This window comes from Ovis canadensis, chromosome 7 (assembly GCF_042477335.2).
Source record: "Ovis canadensis isolate MfBH-ARS-UI-01 breed Bighorn chromosome 7, ARS-UI_OviCan_v2, whole genome shotgun sequence".
NCBI classification, from domain to species: domain Eukaryota; kingdom Metazoa; phylum Chordata; class Mammalia; order Artiodactyla; family Bovidae; genus Ovis; species Ovis canadensis.
Genome location: NC_091251.1, coordinates 23091354 through 23113031, shown reverse-complemented (window position 1 = coordinate 23113031; position 21678 = coordinate 23091354). Strand labels below are relative to the sequence as shown.

General features: G+C 37.5%; 1 protein-coding gene across 30 annotated transcripts in view; it reads right to left on the bottom strand.

Annotated features, from left to right (window-relative positions):
• TENT2 (terminal nucleotidyltransferase 2) overlaps positions 1-19161 on the bottom strand; it is a 63933-nt gene extending 44772 nt beyond the window's left edge. For 4 of the 30 annotated variants that reach the window (XM_069597560.1, XM_069597569.1, XM_069597573.1 and 1 more), the window contains exons 1-7: positions 18735-19085; positions 18434-18502; positions 16356-16495; positions 16070-16232; positions 11792-11965; positions 11601-11690; positions 7971-8208 (exon numbers count right to left, since the gene is read on the bottom strand). In XM_069597560.1, the coding sequence (XP_069453661.1) occupies positions 7971-8208; positions 11601-11690; positions 11792-11928 (465 nt within the window). In that variant the 5' untranslated portion in view covers positions 11929-11965; positions 16070-16232; positions 16356-16495; positions 18434-18502; positions 18735-19085. Of the gene's footprint in view, positions 1-3545; positions 4503-7970; positions 8209-11600; positions 11691-11791; positions 11966-16069; positions 16233-16355; positions 16496-18433; positions 18503-18734 lie in introns of those variants that run through there. The other 26 variants (XM_069597563.1, XM_069597575.1, XM_069597585.1 and 23 more) reach the window with 20 other exon arrangements.
• Between the last annotated feature and the right edge of the window lie 2517 nt (positions 19162-21678).

The window sequence follows — 21678 nt, the reverse complement described above, 5'->3', positions numbered from 1 at the left end:
TGGAATCCAAAAAAGTCAGATTCATGGTAGCAGAGTGCAATGGTAGTTATTACTGAAGGGAGCAGGATAAGGAAGACGGGGAAATGCTGATCAAAGGGTATAAACTTTTAGTTATAAGATAAATTAGATATGGAGACATAAAGTACAATATGGTGAATATAGTTAATAACAATGTACAGAACACTTGAAATTTGCTTAGAGAATAAATTTCAACTGTTCTGATCACAAAAAAATAAAATAAAATTATGTGAGGTGATGAATGTTATCTTGATTATGGTAATCACTTCACAGTGTATACATATATCAAAATTTACGATTTTTATTTGCCACTCATATCTAAGTAATACTGGAAAAATAATTGATAGACGCAGGCAAATACATATTTCAACTACTTAAAATTCAGTGAACCAATAATTTACAAATATTTTATCCCCTTTTTCAATTTGTTGTTTGTAAATAAGGTCAAACACTGAAATTTTTAAAGATAAAGCCTCTGAGAAATCCGTAAGGTAACTGTCCCCAAACTGTTTCCCCAGGGTGCCAAGAGGCTCCATAAAACTTACTCCCTTCCAAAATTAAACATTACACAAGATAGCTTAAACAATTCACTCATAATTATGTTTTTTACTTTACAGTCAGTACCAAGAAAACCTCAGCCCACCCTCATCTCAACTCAAAATTCAGAATCAATTACTTCCATTCACATAGTATCTTCAAGCTACCCAGAATTTCTGAAGAACATTTTTAATAGATGGAATTCAGGAGCTCAGATAACTCTGATTCCACTAAACCTCCATTTTTTTTTTTTTTTTTTTGTCCAGGCAACTACATCTTCATCTAAAGATACTATGAAACGAAAGTTAAAATTCAGAAAAGTATGAGATTTTTTACTTAAAAAGTTTTGTTTGCTAATATAGTGACTTCAAAAACAGAGAAGACTTTAAAATGGAGAAACAATTTAAAGTTAAAATGTATTCATTTTCATAACCTTTATTTTTTAGGTTTCAAAACAGAATTAATTTTCAAACTAATCAAAACTTTTAATACATTCCCCTGGAACTTACTAAAGCAGCTGATTCATTATTATTAATAATAAATTCATTATCACCAATGTTAAGTGAGCCCTCTACACTACCTGGCAAATGCTGTGTCAAACCTTCTCCACTCTGCTTCTCTGATCAACCTGAAGTAGTAAACACTACTTCAAACCATCTCCACTGTTCTTAAACCGCATATATCCCACTTCATCCTCTCTACTCTCAACAGACGACCTTGCACAGTAATTCAGAGAGAAAATATGGAGAAGCCATTCAACTATGCGAACTCTTCCATACCGTATCTACAAACTTTCTTGTAACGACACCTATCCTCTCCTCCTATCCTCCAGTTTCAAAAAAATTCTCTCTTACCTAAAGCCAATGTCTCCAAATATAAGCGGGACCCACGCCCTTTCCACCTTCTAAGGAATCTTATTCATAATGGTACTTTTTTCCCAGAGTAATCCATTTTTCTCTCTTGATTGAATTTTTCCAATAAACGTTTACATCTTTCTTCCACCTCAAAAACAAAATATTAAAAAACTCCATTGTTCCACCTTTCTATCTCTGGCTCTCCCCTTCACAGCCGAACTTCCCCAACAGTTGTAAACATGCTTAGTTTCCATTTGTTTTCCCACTCTTTCCTCAACCTATTTCAATGAGTATCGGATCCACGCTCTACTCTCTCCCTAGACAATCATATCCATACTCTTAGCTTCAATTATCATCTACATGCCAATGATCACCAAATGTACACTTCTGGTCAATACCTTTCCTTTGAGTTCCAGATCTATATACATTCAACCATCAACTCCAAATATCTAATTTGATGTTCCAAATGTATGTTTAAAACAATATGTACACAGAACTCATCAGATACCTGCTCACCCTCCAATTCCTATGAAACACACATACTCCTGTATCTGGCTCCTCCTGCCTTTTGTCCTGTCTCAGTGAACGGTACCACCATGCATCCAGTTATAGAAGCCAGAAACTTGGGAGTAATCCCCAGTATCTTCTCTATACCAGTGGTTCTCAACCAGAGGCTCTTCTGCCCCCAGGAGACATCTGTTAATGTCTGAAGACATTTTTGGTTCTCATAACCAAGGATTAGTGGCATCTAGTGAGTGAAGTCAGAAATGTGGCTAAAATATCCTAAGATGCAGGGGATACTCCCTCCATACCAAAGAAAGTTGGTCTAAAACATCAATGGTACACAGGCTTAGATGACCTAATCTAATAATGCATCATCAAATCCCATCAATTTCACTTTCCCCCAACACAGTTTAAACCCATCAATTTTTCTTCATCTTAACTATCAGCACTTCCTAATTCAAAGCACCATTACCTTTTACCTAGTATCCAATAATAATTTCCTACTTCCACATTTGTGCAACTGCTTAAAATGAAGTCAAAACAATGTTTAACTCATCTCTTTCTTGCTTAAAAAAAGACCCTGAATAGCTTACCAAAGTTCTTAGGTGAAAACTAAAATGATATACTAAAGTCCTTGCATATCTGCCTGATTCCCCACTTCTCCTACCACACTTCAGCAATTCTCCCCCTAAATCGATCAAACTCTAGCCACCATATGGCCTCCTTTCAGTTCTCCGCAGACTGCATGCTCCTCTCTATCACCCAGTAAACCTTCAGACACACTGTTCCTTCTCTCTGAAGCATTCTCTCCACCCCCAACACTCTTTCACGGATTAACTCCTACTCACCCTTCAGATCTCAGCTCCAATATTATCTCCTCCACACCATCATGGAGATAACTCTGCACCTGTCCTTTATAACACTTTTAAATATATAAAGCTGCAATTCGCATGACTATTACCAATGGCTCTCCCTCTCACTATACTGTATGTACATGGGAAAGAGACCATGAATATTCAGAAAAATGCTGTAACACATCATTTTAGCATATAGCCAGAACTCACAAATTTTTGTTGATTACTTAAAAAAAAAAAACAGAATCTAATCTACTTCAGGAGTTCAACTGTCACTTTTATTGTAGGTATTCATATCTCGGGCCCCAACCATGCTTCTGAAATATATATGGACAGCTCAGCTACAACATGTTTTTCTTCAATACCATTTAGCTTACAGATGACTGATAAATAAGGCAATGGTATCAATTTAATGTATTAATTGGACTGATTTGTATGTGGAGCGGAAATTGTGGAATTGTAACCTTTACCAAAAAATAAAAACAAAAAACAACAAAAACCCTTAGCTTGGCTGCTCACAAGGAGTCCTCACAGATCTAAATCAACCAAGTGTCTGCATCCAGGATTCCTACTCGAAAAGCATTAAACATAGCCCACCCTCACGGAGCTCTCCGCCGGGGTACTTCCTTCAGAGTCTTACTTAGCAGCTGACTCACTCACTCACAGCTCCACTTTAACTGCCTTGTCTCGTGGCCTCCACAAGGCAGCATGTCCATTTGTGTACTGTGTATTTTTTAATCTCCTTTGCAATAGCACCCAGCCAGGCTAAGCCACATACCTGATCTATCCAGGTCATTTTCCAAGGGACTGATTACTGTACTTCCGAGTGTTCTGGCTCCAAAACTGTTTAGGCTTTGCATAGTGTGCTCTCAAGCCCTATTTCCCACGGCCTTAGCACGTAATCTGCAGAACATGAGGCCATTCGAGAACAGAAATGTTACAGCAGAGTTCCTCATAGCTCCAAGCACTGAGAAACATAACTCTCGACTACTTCCTCAATCAGCCTGAACATTCAAAATCTGGGTTCCTCATCTCTGTTAACAGTCCAGACAGAACCAGATCATTGAAGTCGCTGCTCTCTCTCTCTCCCTCTCCCCCCACATTCAGTCATTCCACACAGGTGTCAGTTCTCCTTATGTATGGTCTCTCACATCTTTTTCACCACCATCCACCATAACTGAAATCTCCAGCATCTCTCATCTGAAAAAAATTTAACAATTAATAGCCTTCAAGGTAATCATACCTCTTTCCAGGCCCTCCTTATTCCAAACCAAACTCCACCAAACTGCAAGAATTATCTTCCCCAAAATGCAAATCTAACTGTGCTAGTCCTCTACTCAAAAACCTTCAATGGCCTTCTACTGTGCATTCACGGTCTCAAATTGCTGCTCCACTTTATTTCTCATTGAACCTCCCACTCATTTTAAAATCCAGCAGAGATAAACCATACAAACTGCTGACAAAGAAAGACACTCAGTAAATATTAGCTTTTACTCTCACAGATGACCTACTTTTATAGTCAATTATAAGAATGTCATCTCCCTACCCTTCATTTTAAGCATCTTAAGTTCCTTCTCTTTATATTATTAGAGATGAAGGTCAAATCTTGGTTGTGTCACTTACTAGCTGTGACCATGAGCAAGTTATTTAGCTTTCTGAGCCTCAGTAAAATTAGGATAATATCCATGTCATGGGGTTGTTGAAAAGACTAAATGACATAGCATATGTAGAATGCCTGGAAGAGAAGAGACATTAATAAATGTTAGTTTTCTTAAAAAGTGTTCACTTAAAGAATGAACACAGAAATGAACTTGCCTACTTTCTCCCAGAACCAGCAAGTAAGAGCAGCACTCAAAGAAACTGGCTTACCAATAGAATACTATTAATAATCTTTATCCCTTGAGGTAAGTGCTTATGCCAAAAGCATAAGATTTAGGAGAATTTTTGTCTATGCTACTAAACAAAGAAAAGGTTATTGATATGGAACCATATTTTACTAGATGATTTATCCTGACTAATGTTATTAAATTTACTGAGATTCAATAAATCAATAAATCTTATCCATATGCAGAACTCAAAGTTAGTTCCAATATTTAACTATTTACAAATGTGTGTGTGTGTATTAGTTCCTTAGTCGTTTCCAAACTCTTTGTGACCCCATGGACTGTAGCCTGCGAGGCTCCTCTGTCTATGGGATTCTCCAAGCAAGAATACTGGAGTGGAAATTGAGAGCTTCAATACTTATGCATAATATATTCCATAAAAAATGGGCCTATGGCTGATTCATGTTGATGTATGGCAGAAACCAACACAACATTGTAATTATCCTTCAATTAAAAATAAACAAAAATTTTTATATGGGCCTATCTACATACATATATCAAAAACCCACATAGAGTAAAAGGTTGTTATGTGAAGTGAAGTGAAGTTGCTCAGTCGTGTCCGACTCTTTGTGACCCCATGGACTATATATAGCCTACCAGGCTCCTCTATCCATGGGATTTTCCAGACAAGAATACTGGAGTGGGTTGTCATTTCCTTCTCCAGGAGATCATCCCAGCCCAGGGATTGAAAAAGGTTGTTATATCTCCATTCAAAGTATTGTCCTGATTTGATTTCTACTGCAGGCTTTCACAATATTACCTCAGTTTCTCTAAAATGAGAAAGCAAAGAAAGGACAAAGAACTGAGAGGTGCAGAAAAGGGGTATTAACACTTCGAAGTTAGTCCGTTTGCTTTCTCTTCCCTCCCACTGATATCACCTAAATGCTTTTCCTATTTCATAGTAAGAATAAAGAATGACAGCCATTTTTATGAATAGTCCTGAGACAACTGGACCAAGAGCAAAAAAGAAGTTAGACCTCCCTACCTTAATATCATATATAAAAATTAATTCAATAGCTCAAAGACCTAAATCTAAGAGCTAACACTATAAAACTCTTAGAACAACAGAGGCATTAATTTTCGTGACCCTGGATTAGGCAATGGTTTCTTAGATATAATACCAAAAGCTCAGGAAATCAAAGAAAAACAAATAAATTGGATTTCATTAACATGAAAAGCTTTTATGCTTCAAAGTGCATCATCAAAAAAGTAAAAAGACAGCACAGAATCCAAGAATATATTCGCAAATTATATACCTGATACATGTCCAGTATTCAGAACATATAAAGAACTATTACAATTCGACAATTTAAAAAAAAATTAAAACAGACAAAGGATCTGAATAGACAATTCTCCAAAGAAGATACACAAATGGCTAACACACAAATGAAAAGATGATCAGCATCATTAGTCATTAGGGAAATGAAACTAAAATCACAATGAGATACCATTTCATACCCATTAGAATGGTTATAATCAAGAAGACAAACAATAACAAGTTTTGGCAAGGATGAAGAGAATTGGATCATTCACACACTGCTGGTAGAAATGTAAAATGATGCAGACACTTTAGAAAACACTTTGGCACGTCCTCAAAAAGTTATACATAGCATTACCACATAACTCAGCAATTGCACCCGAGTATAGACCCAAGAGAAATGAAAACATCATGTACAAAAACTTATACACAGATATTCACAGCAGCAAAACTCAGAATAGTGAAAAAGTGGAAATAGCTCCCAAACCCATCAAGTGAGGAATGCATAAACAAGATATGGTATATGTATACAATGGAATAGTATTCCGCAATGGTGGTGGTTTACTCGCTAAGTTGTGTTCGACTCTGGTGACCCCATGGGCTGTGTAGTCCACTAGGCTCCTCTGTCCACAGGATTTTCCAGACAAGAATACTGGAATGGGTTGCCAATTTCTTCTCCAGGGGATCTTCCCTACCCAAGGATCAAACCCAGGTCTCCTGCACTGCAGGCAGATTCGTCATCAACTGAACTACCAGGGAAGTGTCCTCTTATTCAGCTACAAAGAGGAGTAAAGAACTGAGAACTGCTATGACAAGGATGAATCATGAAAACATGCTAACTGAAAGAAGCAAGACCACATACTGTATGATTCCATTTATATGAAATGTTCAAAATAAGCAAATCCATAGAGGTAAAAAATCAATACTGGTTGCCAGAGGCTGGGGGAGACAGGCAGAGATGAGAAAGTGACTGCTGCTGGGTACAAGGCATCTTTTATAGGTGATGAAAATGTGCTGGAATTAGGTATTGGTAATGGTTGCACTGCCCTCTGAATATAATAAAAACCACTGAATTATACCCTTTGACGGAGCAAATTTTATGATAAAACTGCATCTCAATTAAAGAAAAAAAAAAAGAATGATAGCAGAATAAAAAGTGGCACAATCAAGGAATGAAGCCAGTATTCTCTTTTCGACCCAACATTTTCTGCACACTTACTATGTTTCAGACCTATACTGGTTGCTAGGAACCAAAAGATGAGTAAAACAGAATCACTACACTCTCCAGGCCCATTCTCCTTAGCCTACAAATGTAGTATTTCTCTATGGTAAAGCAGTTTGAAAATGCAAAAACAACAAATATAAGCTTCAGACAATTCAAAAGAATGCAGATATTTACATTATAAACTCTTCTAAATTAGCCAGAATGCTTTTTTAAGAGTTTCACTAAATATGGGGAGGCAGAAGAGACATGCTTCTAATATTGGTATTAACTCATTATTCCCCAATGCTGATGTCATTTTCCAAGAAGTATTATTGAAATAGCTTCATTTATTTGAAATTATTTTCCAAATAGTATTTTTGATAAATCTCCCTTGATCATATCACATATCAGTAATATAAGAAAGTATTATTTTCTCACTGACTCCTCGTTCTCTATTCTTGACATTAAAAACCTCATGACAAAAACAAATATAACAAGGAAAAACATGCTTTTTAATACTTTACTGGAGTATCCATATGAAAGCTTATTTTACTATAAGGGAATAGGTAACAAGAGAATTCTCTAAACTAAGAAATCAACTCTTTTAGGCTCTTATCCCAGATTTTTATGAATCAGAGAAAATCTGATATCCTGATATGAAAGCTTCATTTCCAAAGTACAGCTCACAAAAATCAAAGAATCAAATTTAGATAGGAAACTATATTGAATAGTCTTTTAAATAGTACAGAAAAGGGGCATGTTCTACCTAATCCAAGACATTAGTTATTTCTGATACTTTTAATATACTATTTATATTAACTTCTAAAAAGATAAAACTAAAGTCTATATTAAAATTACCTTATCTTTGGCCTCAGGCAGTGTGATTTCTCTAGGTTCTAAAATTGATATTTCTCGAAAAGGTGGAACACATCTGACTATATCTGGTACATAGTGTGTATGAAACAATGGTGATATTGAGTATCTTCTTTCATCTGATAAAGGCACTATGTGGTTAACTATAGTTGGCTCTTGGTGGGGTGAATGAAAACGCTGCCGTTTACCATCAAGAGGAAGATTCTTTTCATCGCTTAATCTCCTGAAAACAAGCAACATACCTTAGTGATTAAAGATATAACTTTCTGATAACAAATAGAAAACAATTTAAAATACACAAATAATAGATGAAAATACTGACTTTTTCAGCAAGACCATGTTATTAGCTCTAAATGAACCATAAAATATTGTCAGTATAAGAGACACCTTTAGAAAAAATGTATACTAATGCATATTTTTAAAAAAACAAACCAATATATACATCAAGGTTAGTCTCTTGCATTTGAACTACCACAATATTTAGTATCAGCAACAAAAGCTTGGTAGGAAAATCTCTATTTATAGAATCACTAACAATAAAAGATCCAAACTCTAACATAAGGAGGATAAGATTAAGTAAACTGGGTGCTGTACATAAAAAAGGGATCTTGGGAGTCCACCTATGTTCTGGTTTATCAGCAGGAAAGACCAAATTAAGAGAGAGCTGGGGTTTTTTTTTTAACTATAAAAGCACCAGATAACTAAAGTAGTCTGCAAATGAACTATACTTATATAGTTCAATATAACAGTATTGTATACAACAGGCTTGTATTCATGTTAAATTCTTGGTCATGACTGATGTATTTCTAGCTATACAAGAGAATATCCTTGTCCTTAGGAGAAATGCACTGATGTGCTTTGGGATAAAGTGAAACAATGTCACCAACTTTCTTTCACATGGTTCAGAAAAAGTGGGGGTAGGGAAGGAAAGAGGAAGAACAAAACAGATTCAGCAAAACGAGCAAAATGAATCTGGCAAAACCACATACAGTGCTCACTGTACTGTTTTTCAAAATTTTCTGGAAGCTTAAAAATATTCAAAATAAAAAAGAGAAAACAATTTAAAAGCAATTATTTGTTGGGAAAAATGGTATTTACTTAAATGATGTATTACTAAGGTGTTTAAACCACAGGAAATTATCCAATCCTTTTGTTTAACTCTAAAATTTTATGGGTCATAGCCACCTGAAGGTTTTTATTTTAATATTCTTTTGGGATTACGTCAGTTACTCTCTCTTTGACAGACCCACAAAATAACTAGAATTCCTACTTACAGTAAAGGTATACAAGTGCTAAAAACATAAGTATAAATTTAATATTTTTAAACATAAAATTCAGAGCTTTATATAATGAATATTTCTATTGAGAATGTCAATGTTAGGTTTAAATATATATATATATAATTATGAACTAATGGGATTTATTGTCATTCATGATTCACAAATGGGGCTATCAAGACAATTTCTAGAACACAAAAATTTAAATGAAGTCAATATTTTAAGCATCATGATACAGTTTTCCACCCAATTCATTACCTCTGTGTGCTTCAACTTTCTCAACAGAAGAGGGGTAACAGTACTTACCTCACAAATTATTGTAAAACTTTGCCAAACCATTACTTGCAAAGTCCTTAGAACAATGCCTACTCTACACAGTGAAGGACTGATGCTGAAGCTGAAACTCCAATACTTTGGCCACCTGATGCGAAGAATCGACTCATTGGAAAAGACCCTGATGCTGGGAAAGATTGAAGGCGGAAGGAGAAGGGGATGACAGAGGATGAGATGGCTGGATGGCATCACCAATGCGATGCACATGAGTTTGAGTAAGCTCCGGGAGTTGGTGATGGACAGGGAAGCCTAGCATGTTGCAGTCCATGGGATCGCAAAGAGTTGGGCACAAATGAGCGACTGAACTAAACACAGTCAAAGTGTTAGCTGCTCAGTTGTGTTGCTCTAGGAGTTAGTTGCTCCAGGCTCCTCTGTCCATGGAATTCTCCAGGCAAGAATACTAGAGTGGGTTGCCATTCCCTTCTCCAGGGGATCTTCCTGAACCCAAGTCTCCTGCATTGCAGGTAGCCTCTTTACCAACTGAGCCACTAGGGAAGCTGCAAAGTGAAAGTCACTCAGTTCTGTCTGACTCTTTGCGACTGTATAGTCCATGGAATTCTCTAGGCCAGAATATTGGAGTGCGTAGCATTTCCCTTCTCTGGTGGATCTTCCCAACTCAGGGATCAAACCCAGGTCTCACACTGCAGGTAGACTCTTTACCAACTTAGCTATCAGGTAAAGAATAAAATAGATAATCCGTGGGAATCTGCTCTGTGATGTAGGGAGGTCACTCATATGTATGCCGATGGCCGATTCACGTTGAGGTATGGCAGAAACTAACACAACAGTGAAGTGAAAGTCACTTAGTCATGTCTGACTCTTTGAGACCCCATGGAATGTACGGTCCAGGGACTTCTCCAGGCCAGAATACTGGAGTGGGTAGCCTTTCCCTTCTCCAGGGGATCTTCCCAACCCTGGGATCAAACCCAGCTCTTCCACACTGCAAGCAGATTCTTTACCAGCTGAATCACAAGGGAAGCCCAAGAATACTGGAGTGGGTAGGCTATCCCTTCTCCAGCAGATCTTCCCAACCCAGGAATGGAACTGGGGTCTCGTGCATTGCAGGCGGATTCATGACCAACTGAGTTATGAAGGAAAGCCATAGTGGGTGAACAGTAATTCTTATCTAGTGTTATTTCTCATTGTACATAAAAGTTACGGAATGTTTATACAGGCTTTAAAAAGCAGTATCTTGCAAATATTGCCAAAGCTTATTTTAATACTCACCCCTAAAGTTCTATCAAAATTACCCTGTGACACATCAACTTCTTTTAATTAAACTGGTTCAAATGAATTGATTCCTGACTTCTCTATAGAAAGCTTTATGTCATACAGACACTTTCACTATAATAATATTTATTGTGGAACCTGACCTGTGTAAGATAAATTAAAGAGTAAACTTTAATAGGAAGAAAGAGTTATAAGCTGAATTATGTCCTCTCAAATTCACATTTAAGTCTTAACCCCTAGTACTTCAAAATGTGACTCTATTTGGACACAGGGCCTTTAAAGAAGTAATTAAATTAAAATGGGGTTATTAATCCAACATAACTAGTATCCTCAGAAGAATACTTAGGACACAGAAAACAGAGAAGGATGACCACATTAGGAAAGGTGGCAGCCATCTATAATCCAAAGAGGGAGGCCTCAGAGGAAATCAAACCTGCTAACACCCTGATCTCAGACTTCTAGCCCCCAGAATTTTAAGAAAATTAATGTTATTTTAGTCACCCACTCTGTTGTACTGTTATGGCAGCCCTAGCAAATATACAGAAACCCATCTGCTTTAGTTAAAAATCTCAATTAAAAGTAGTTATCTGAAGATAAAATTACCCCTAAAATTTTTTAAATACTTAAAAGTGTGAAAATTCTGTTATAGGACTGACTGGACAGACCCCAGGAAACAAAATGTAGGTTAGTGTCCATTTAACTTAATACAAGATACATTGTTAAACAGTTCCCAAAACTGCAAATTTTTCTTTTAAAATAAGTAAGAAATACTTACTTCCTTCCTCGAAATAATGGGGAAGTTGAGGTCTGTATTGGACTGACATTTCCATATGTCAACTGCTGTAATGACACAGCTCTAGACAAGCTACCAAAAACAAAGAAAGAGCATGATGACATTTCCTCTAACTCCAAATGGTTCCTATAAAAAGGATCTGCGTCAAGTAAGAACTGAAACACTGCACTTACTCTGCATTGTGAAAGCTGAACTGTGCATCTATAAGCTGCTGGTGTGAATAAAGACTTGGTGACAAGGCAAAGAAGTTATTATGTTGTTGATGGTTTGGAGTGAAAGGCGGGCGACCCAAAATTGAGTTTGGGAACATGCTCTTGTTCACTAAAAGACCACATGTATTCTTCTACCTAGAATAGTTTTAAAGACAAATTATTAAAGACACTGAATTTTTTGATAACCAGTATCTACTATTTAATAAAGTTAACAAGTTACAAATTTCATTTACAAATTTATTTTCTCAAATAGATCTCTTAAGTCACAAAATACGTAACAAAATACTTACTAATGATGAATTTTAAATCAAGGTTAACTAGATTATTCAAATGACACTAAAATCTATGCAAATTTCTAATTTCATGATAAATTACTGTCATAATCAACAACTCTCTTATAAATCAAGTTAACATCATTATACTTTGATAATAACAAGAAACCACCCAAGAGATATATTTAATAAAATCTACAATTTCTTACATTATTCCCATTTTAATTTATTCAAAAGCATAATCCTTCATATGACAACCCAAGTCCCAGGATTTAGAGCTTACAGATCTGATCAAACAAGGGATGGAATTTTGTTACCTAATAACTATTTATAAAATTCTGAGATTCCCCCCAAATTCTAAACAACTTATAAAAACACCAATAAAAGAGAGTTTGTACCATAGGAAGAGGGAAAACCTATGTAAAACGCAATCAGAATCTTTCCCTGCCCCAGCCAAGAGACTAGATATTTATTCTTTGCAATGACTGACCCCAAAAGGCTGTAAATTCAGAGAAAGAGTGGGATAAAAAAACAAACTGAAAACAAATATTAAGTAAAGTCTACAAAGTAAAAATAGCATTCCCAGCTTATATTCCCAATTCATGCAATTAAAAAATTCATCTTTGAAATAATGGAAAGAGAAATCATATAATATAGTAACAAAGGAACCTGTAACATAGAAGCAGTCGTTCACCAAGAAAATGTTAAGCTTGCTAGAAACCTACAATGAAATCTACCACGGAACTGCCTATCTATGCACACAGAAGCTTCCAATTTAGATTTCTAGAAAAACAACATTCATGGATCATCAGAAGTTAAACATTTTTTAAAGGCTTAGTAATAAACTGAAACAACACTTGGAACAAATGAAAGATGAGAGGAAAAAACTCATTAATTTCATAATTAATGAAAAAACACTGTATATATAAAACAAGAATGTGTTGTTTAAAAAGCAGGAAGGGCTCTTGGAAATTACAAAATTAAAAGCAGAAATATCCAGCAGAAAGCTAAAAGAAGACTGAGGAATGAACAAGAAAGAAAAACTGGTGAGGGCAGACAGGAGGCAAAACAGTAAGAGAAAAAATATAAGCGAACCAAACCAGGTGGCCCAACATCCAACACAACTTAAGTTCCAGAAAGAGCAGAAAAGGAAATTTCCAAGAAAATAAAACAAGAACATGTTCAGAACTGAAGAACAGCAAGCCTTAGACTGAAACGATCCAATGAGTAAAAAGCACAAAATACACACACACGTCTATATACGCACATATATAAACGCATATTACAGTGAAATTTCAAAATACCAGGTTAAAAAGCTTATAAATATTACAGAGAAAGAAAATGTTATAAACACAAGGGATGGGGTGAATAAGTAACAAGGTCCTACAGTAAAGCACAGGGAACTATATTCAATATTCTGAGATAAACCATAATGTAAAAGAATGTAAAAAAAAAATGTATAAACATATGTATAACTGAATCACTTTGTGTATAGCAGAAATTAACACAACAGTGTAAGTCAACTATACAATTAAAAAAAAAGAAACACACAAAGGGATGGTAATCAAAATAGCTTTGGACCACTCAATAGCAACAGTGGAAACAAGACAAAGAAGGGAATGCTTTCAAGGCTTCTGTAGGAAATGCCTTCAAGCTATAATTCTATACCCAATTATATTATCAGTGCAAAAGGGGACTAAAAACCCTTTCAAGACATGTAAGGAACTGAAAAAAGTAAAAGAAAATCCCAAATCTAGGAAAAGGGAGTTCTCACACAGGTCAGAGACAGTAAATTCACCAGGATGGTGGTAAAGGGAAGCTAAACAGCTTAAAATAGAACACGTAAACAGAGGGCTACAAGAAGATATCCAAGGAGGAAAAAGAATGAACTGGTAGATTACCTTATATAATATTTGACCAGAGAGGAGTTTGGCCAACAGAGCAGAAAAAGTTAATTATAGCAACAGAAATGTAGCAAGCTGGGGCTTCCTGGTGGCCCAGTGGTTAAGAATCAGCTTTGCAATCAATGCAAGGGATGTCAGTTCAATCCCTGGTCCTGGAAGATCCCACATGTCTTGGAGCAACTAAGCCCATGCGCCACAATTACCGAGCCCACCCACGGTCACTTCTGAAGCTGGCGCACTCAGAGCCGGTGCTCTGCGACAAGAGAAGCCACTGCAGTGAGAAGCCCGCACACAACAATAAAGAGTAGTGCCCACTCTCAGCAACTAGAGAAAGCCTGTGTGCAGCACTGAGGACCCATCACAGTCAATAAACAAATAAGGTCTTAAAGAGAAATGCAAGGAGTTAAAAATTAATTACTGAAACTACAGACAAAACACACTCAAAAGGGCACATGAAAAAGAAAATATAGTTAGTTACCTACTTAGTTCTTACAATAACATGAACATTTAACATACTGATTTAAACAGATTGTAACATGTATACATGTGAAGTTGCTTCAGTCATGTCCAACTCTTTGAGACTCTACAGACTACAGCCTGCCAGGCTCCTCTGTCCAGGCGATTCTCCAGGCAAGAAAACTGGAGTGGGTTGCCATGCCCTCCTCCAGGGGATCTTCCCCACCCAGGGATCAGACCACATCTCTTATGTCTCCTGCATTGGCAGGCAGGTTCTTTACCACTAGCACCACCTGGAAAGCCCAAAATTATATTTATATATTACTTACTACATTGTAAGTAATTTACTTATAATTACATACATTATTATACTATATTTTACATATTATTTATATGTTTATATACATCATAATTTATGATGAGAGAGGGTACATAAAAGTGCTAAATCCTCATTTTCAATAGATGTCAATCTAAAAACCATGTTACAAAAGTTGAGGTTTTTTTTTTAGAACAACAGAGGAAAATAATATATATACTACTAAAAGAAATAGTAATTGCCTCTGGGGATTGAGACCAGATGGCTTGAAAAACTAGAATAGGAGACAACAGGAGAGGAAAAAAAAGAAAGCTCTTGGAAATAAACAAACCACTCATAGAAACTTTGTTCCTTTTCAATTCTGAAAGATTAAAATTTCCTAGGCTGGCCATAGATAGTGAGACTCACCAGTTTAAAGTTCATAAGAGATTGTGGAGGAAAGCCACCATCAGATCCCAACCCAGGTGCCTGACTACCATGGACCAGAGACAAGGTGCTACCTCCAGAAAACAAGCGTTTGTCAGCTTTCTTTAGAAGGCCTTTTCTCTAGCTATAGGAGACTGATTTTTTTTTTTAATTCCTATAAATTTGCTAAACTATACTCTCTGATGTTTGCTGCTGCTGCTGCTGCTGTTAAGACACTTCAATCATGTCCAACTCTGTGTGACCCCATAGACGGCAGCCCACCAGGCTCCTCTGTCCCTGGGATTCTCCAGGCAAGAACACTGGAGTGGGCTGCCATTTCCTTCTCCAGCCTGATGTTTGCTGCTTAGAGACAATATCTTGAACCAAGCAGGATTTCACAGCATTCTTTATTAAAAGTACTCTCAATAAGAGTAGAGTGCCAGATCCAAGGCTGTCACTAATGCCACCTTCTCCCTTTACTTGGTTCACTCTCTTTCTTGGCCTCCCTGACCCTGCTTCTCTGATCCAACTTCCCGGAAAACAATTACTATTTCATAGGATTCATGAGAAAATTACATTAAATACAATTCATTATAAAGAAATGTGCTTGATATTTAATTTTACTGTAATACAGACATACAATATGAATCTGCTCAAACAAGAGAAGGAATCTGTATTCAAAAAAACTAGAATTAAAATACTCTATATTCAGATTTATTTAAACCAGTTAATAGGTAAAACTCCAGACATTTTGTTTATGTGTCTAAATAGGTTTGTATTTTCTTTATGCTTGAGACGCAAAATGACATAACAGCCCAGATTATGGGCGTGAAAGTGAAGTCGCTCAGTCGTGTCCGACTCTTTGGACCCGTGGATTATAGCCCACCAAGCTCCTCCATCCATGGGATTCTCCAGGCAAGAATACTGGAGTGGGTTGCCACTTCCTTCTCCAGGGGATCTTCCCGACCCAGGGATCGAACCCAGGTCTCCCACATTGCAGGCAGACGCTTTTAACCTCTGCACCACCAGGCTTACTTCTATCCTATTATCTGGTCAGAACAAAGACAGAATAAGTCAAAAGATGTCTTGCGGCCCAGAAGTACTCTTCAAAGCTAATGACCAAATAATCCACAGCTTAAAAGCTAAGAATGATTCCATACTTAAAAACTTACTTTAGAGCAGTTATCTAAATCAGTGTATCCTGAATTCCAGATAAGCATCAAAGGTTTTGGAGCACTCCCAAAGCAAAGAATCTGTCAGTTCTCCTCAGGATGAATTTTGGCCTTCAAGTCCAGCTCTTATTTATGACAACCTTGGAAGTGGGGATTAAATTAAATTAAGTTAAATTCCTAGGGAATTTAACCAATGATATTCAATGTTCTCCAATAGGTATCCTGCATAATTATCTAGAGATAAGGAAGTAAACCAAAAGCCCATGGATTTCTATTCCTTTCTAATATTTCTCTTAATATTAACAGACACACAAAGATAGTAATATTAAGGGTTGACACACAGAGTTGACCCTGACTCTTTGCAACCCACCCCAAGAACTGTAGTCCACCAGGCTCCTCTGTCCAGGATTCTCCAGGCAAGAGCACTGGAGTGGGTTGCCATTCCCTTCTCTTAGGGAATCTTCCCAATCCAGGGATCAAACCTGGGTCTCCTGCATTTGCAGGGAGATTTTTTTTCCCACCCGAGCCACAAGGAAACCTACTCCCTTAATACATTCCAACACTAATTCTGATGAAGATAGAAATGACACCAAGATAATACCCTTTTATAAACAATATAGGGCTTCCCTGGTGGCTTAGATGGTAAAGCATCCACTGGATCGCAAAGAGTCAAACACGACCGAGCAACTTCACAAAAAAACCCCACAAACAACAATATAAGGGATCATTTTTTAAACAAAACAGAGCTTCTGAGAATAAAATCCAGCAAAACTACTATCACACCAGATTTAAGAGGGCTTCCACAAAATTTTAAATTTTTTTCTTATATTCTGAATAAAAGCCTTTTTCAGCAAGTAGAGGGGAAAAAAAATTACTCCACATTAACCACAGTACCAGGTATAAGAAATTTTATAATAAATAAAATCCAGATGTTATTGGTATTGAGAAGTTACCAACTTCTCAATCTGTACTTGACTATAAAATGGAATAAATTTTGAACTGCTCTAAAACTGTCGCATTGGTTCTTGCCTTAAGGAGAGATTAAAGAGACAATCTTAAGGATTACTTCTTAACTAAGCAAGCCTACTGGGAAATTATACAGGTCTATTTGTAAACAATCATACATGAGACAAGGGTGTAATGAAGTAGTTTACAAAGTAATTCCTAGTGACATAACCTTTAGTCCTGTAACTTACAAACTGGAATTTCTATCCTAAACTTGACCTCTCCTCCAAAGAATTAGAGAACACTCAAGATTACATAAACTCCATCAAGATTTCCTAGAAAGTGGAATCTGCAGTTATCTGTCCACTTTGTCCAAATGCCTCTGATCCCCTAAACTTACTACTCTTCTTCACAATACAAAAAGTCTAACTCCTAAATTCTGCTCACCCTCTGTCAACCCATCCATAGCTTGTGAAAGACGTTCCATTTGATTAAGAATTAGATTGCATCCAAGTGCTGAAAAATAATCGAGCCACATGATTCCAAACGAACATTTCTTCAGTGCCTATTCCACACAGAGCCCGTTACAGGACATTTCCTACTATTTAAAGTAATGTTACTATTACCGGTATTAGTACAAGGCTGTCAATGCCATGTTAAAAAGCCTTGTGGTAATGAAGCATACAATACGAGAGTATTTACAAAAGTAGCATGTTACCTGCAATACAAACACATCGACTTAGTATTCACTTATGATCTTTCCGTAGAAAACCACACACCACACACCTGTTAAGTTGCCAATTTAGCTTGAGTTTCAGTTTCTTTTTTGTTCCCCTTATTGGTATACCAATACACATAAACAACTGTTATTTTAGACAAAGAGATGAGAGAGAATCAAACAAGGCAGGGAACGTGGACGATTCAAAAGTTGGGAGACACATGAATCCCTTCGTGTTCTGGCCTAGAAAGAGAGTTGAAGAGCCTATCCACAAAGGGTGAAGGGGGCAGAAACAAAACACGGGGGGTAAACAACAATCGGACAGAGTCCTAACCTGTGCATTTTCCTGTAACTCGAAGAACTGAGGCAATTTCACAACCACTCAGAGGAAAGTCTTAAATTTCAAAGTATTTACCTTAGCTCTTCACCACCCTTTGAAGCCCCATGCAGAGTCTCGAGACACTCTTCCTCGTTTGGTCCTAGACTTGAGGACGGGACGCGAGGAAGACAAATGAGTGAAGAACGTCACAGTTCCTAAGATTCTTCAGCAAGTACGGGGGCAGCCCAGACCTCTGGGATATTGAGGAGATACCGCCGGAACCTCCCACACAAAACACTAGTTTTCGAAAAAGTTTCCGGCGCGCCGCGGCGCCCCGCCCCGCGCCCCCCAAACGGGCCTACACGGAGGCTCCCCTCTCTTAAACCCGCTAACTCACAAGCGTCCTCGGAAGGACTGCGCAGGAGGGTCGACCAGCACCCCCAGCCCAGGAGCTCCAGGGCCGGAGGAGCGACGGCCTGGCGCGCTTGGTCCTAGCTTCCTCCCAAGCCAAAGGAGGTAGTGCCCACGCGGAACAGATAGGCCCGGCTCCGAGCTGAGCGCCAAGTCTCGGCCTCGGCAGCAGGGAGGAGCGACACAAGAAAAGGCAGGGCCGGCAAGGGTGTGGGAGCTCGGGGGCGGTGGCAAGAGACGGAAGACTAAAAAGTAACCGAAAAAAAAAGCGTAGAAAGCCCTATCGCAAATACCCGGAAGACCGACGTGACCCGGATGGAAACAGCGAACAGGCAGCGGGAGGTCATACTTCCGGCAACGGCCTCGCTCATTCCTGCGAGCTCTTGGCTCGAATGCGCAGGCGCTCTAGTGTGCTGGCGCGCGGCTGTGGGCGTCACGGTTGGGGTGGAGGAAGGTCGTAGCTGCGAGAGCGTTGAGGCTGGGACTTCCTTGAGAAAAGCAGAGGGTTCCCTGAACCCCATCCCTAAGCTCACATTCTGATAAGCTTTTTTTTTTTTTAAACCGGTCCTTCCTGTCTGCACTGAGTGACTCTTCCCCAGAGAAGCTTTTCTTGGCCTCCTGACCAAGTTTTCCCTCACCTTTCTTCACCGATCAGTATTAAGTTTTATTTCTTTTTTTTTCTCGTTAATAATCTGAGAGCTGCTTGGGGACCCTTATTTATCTATAAAGCCTAGACTACTCCCTGTCCGTAGTAGCTAGCATTCACTAATTCAAAAATTATTTAGTATTTCTTCTTGAGTGAGCTTTAATAGTTGTGAAAATATAAGCTGTCGGATTTTTTCGTATAAATCTGTTAACAATATTTATTGCCCTTTTAAAATACATAGGACCTCACTCCCTGGTTCCTGAAATTAGTGATTTGTGTCTTTTTTTTTTTTTTTTCCTGATCGATCTCCCAAGAGGCATATTAACCTCACTGATTTCAAATCTCAAGGTCAGCTTTTGATTGCATAGGTTTTCTCCGTTTTTCTTTTTCATTGATTTCTGTTATGTTTATTTCCTTTCTTTTTAAAATTATTTGCCAGTTTCTTGGAAACTGAAGTCATTGATTTGAGATCTCTTCTTTTGTAATACAGGAATTCAGTAGTACAAGTTTCCTTCAAAATACTTTGTTAGCTGCATCCCGCACATTTTAATATATTGTATTTTCATTTGACTTAATTTCAGAATACTTTCTAATTTCCCTATGAGTTTTTTCTTTGATCCTGTGGTTATTTGTGTTCTTTAGTCTCCAAGTATCAGACTTTTTTCTAGAATATCTATGTTATTGATTTATAATTTAATCCCATTATCATCAAAGACTTTACTTCATATAATTTAAATCATTTTAAATTTATTGAAATTTATCTTGTGGCCCACAGTATGGTTGCTTTGTCTTGGTAAGTGCTCTGTGTACAACTAAAATAAAAGTTTATTCTGTAGCTGTTGGATGAAATGTACAAATGTCAATCACACCAACTTGCCTGATACTAGGCTTCCCAGGTGGTGCTAGCTGTGAAGAACCTACCTGCTGATGCAGGAAACGGTAAGAGACCAGGGTTTGATTCCTGGGTCAGGAAGGTACCCTGGAGGAGGGCATGGAGACCCACTACAGTACTCTTGCTTGGAGAATCCCGTGGACAGAAGAGTCTGGGGGGCTACAGTCCATAGGGTCGCACAGTCGGATATGACTGAAGCACCTTAGTAAGTCCACATGTTTAAATCTAAATCCTGGGGTGGGGGTGGGGTGGAGCAGGGGATTTAGAACATACTGACTTTCTGTCTACTGATTTTATTATTTGTTGAGAGAGGAACACTGAAATCCTTGACTGTAATTACGAATTTTTCTAGTTATTGACAGTAGCCTGCACCAAGCTCCTCCGTCCACTGGATTTTCAAGGGAAGAGTACTGGAGTGGGTTACCATTTCTTTCTCCAGGGAATCCTCCCAGCCCAGGGTTCAAACCCAGGTCTCTCGCATTGTAGACAGACGCTTTACCTTCTGAGCCACCAGGGAAGTCCAATAGTTGCATAAACATTTAGAATTTTTCTCTTATTTAGGTGAATTTACCTTTAATGAAGTTAGAATGAAAATTACTTTGTCATTATTAAATGATTTCAGTTTATAAATCACCCTCTTTTTTCTTGGTAATATTCTTTTTTCTAGTTATACTCTGTCTGATGGTAATATAGTCACTACAGCTTTTTTATAGTATTAACATGATTTAATTTTAAGTGTAAACATAATTCAAATTCTACAAAAGTCTTCCAGGAAACTGAAGGAGGTAAATATTTCCCAGCTTATTCTATAAGGATAGCGTTATTCTGGTACCCAAACTCAAAATGTCGCAAGAAAAGAAAACCACAGGCCAATAGCCTTATAAACATAGATGCAACAATTCTTAACAGAATTCTACCTATTTTTGTTCCACAGTATTTTAAAAGGATAGTACGTTATGTCGAGATGAAGGCTTATCACAGGAATGCAAGGCTGAATTAACATGGAAAATCAAACAATATATTGCAGCATTAGCTAAGACTAAGAAAGAAGAACTACATGATCATTTCAATAAATGCAACAATAGCATTGGAAAAACACAACATCCATTCTTAGGAATACAAGAGAATACATACAATTTGATGGAAAACATCTGTAAAAAGTAGTTCTTCATGGGGAAGAACTGTTTGCTTCCTAACATCAGAAAAAGGCAAGAATGTCTGTACTCACCACCTCTTCACCGCCATACTGAGGAATTTCCAGCCTGTGCAATAAGGTGAGAAGAGATAAAAAGCATCCACATCTTAAAGGAAGGAGTAAAACTGGTTTTATATACAGTCATTATATACTGACATTATATACAGTTTTATATACTGATTATATACAGTCAAAAG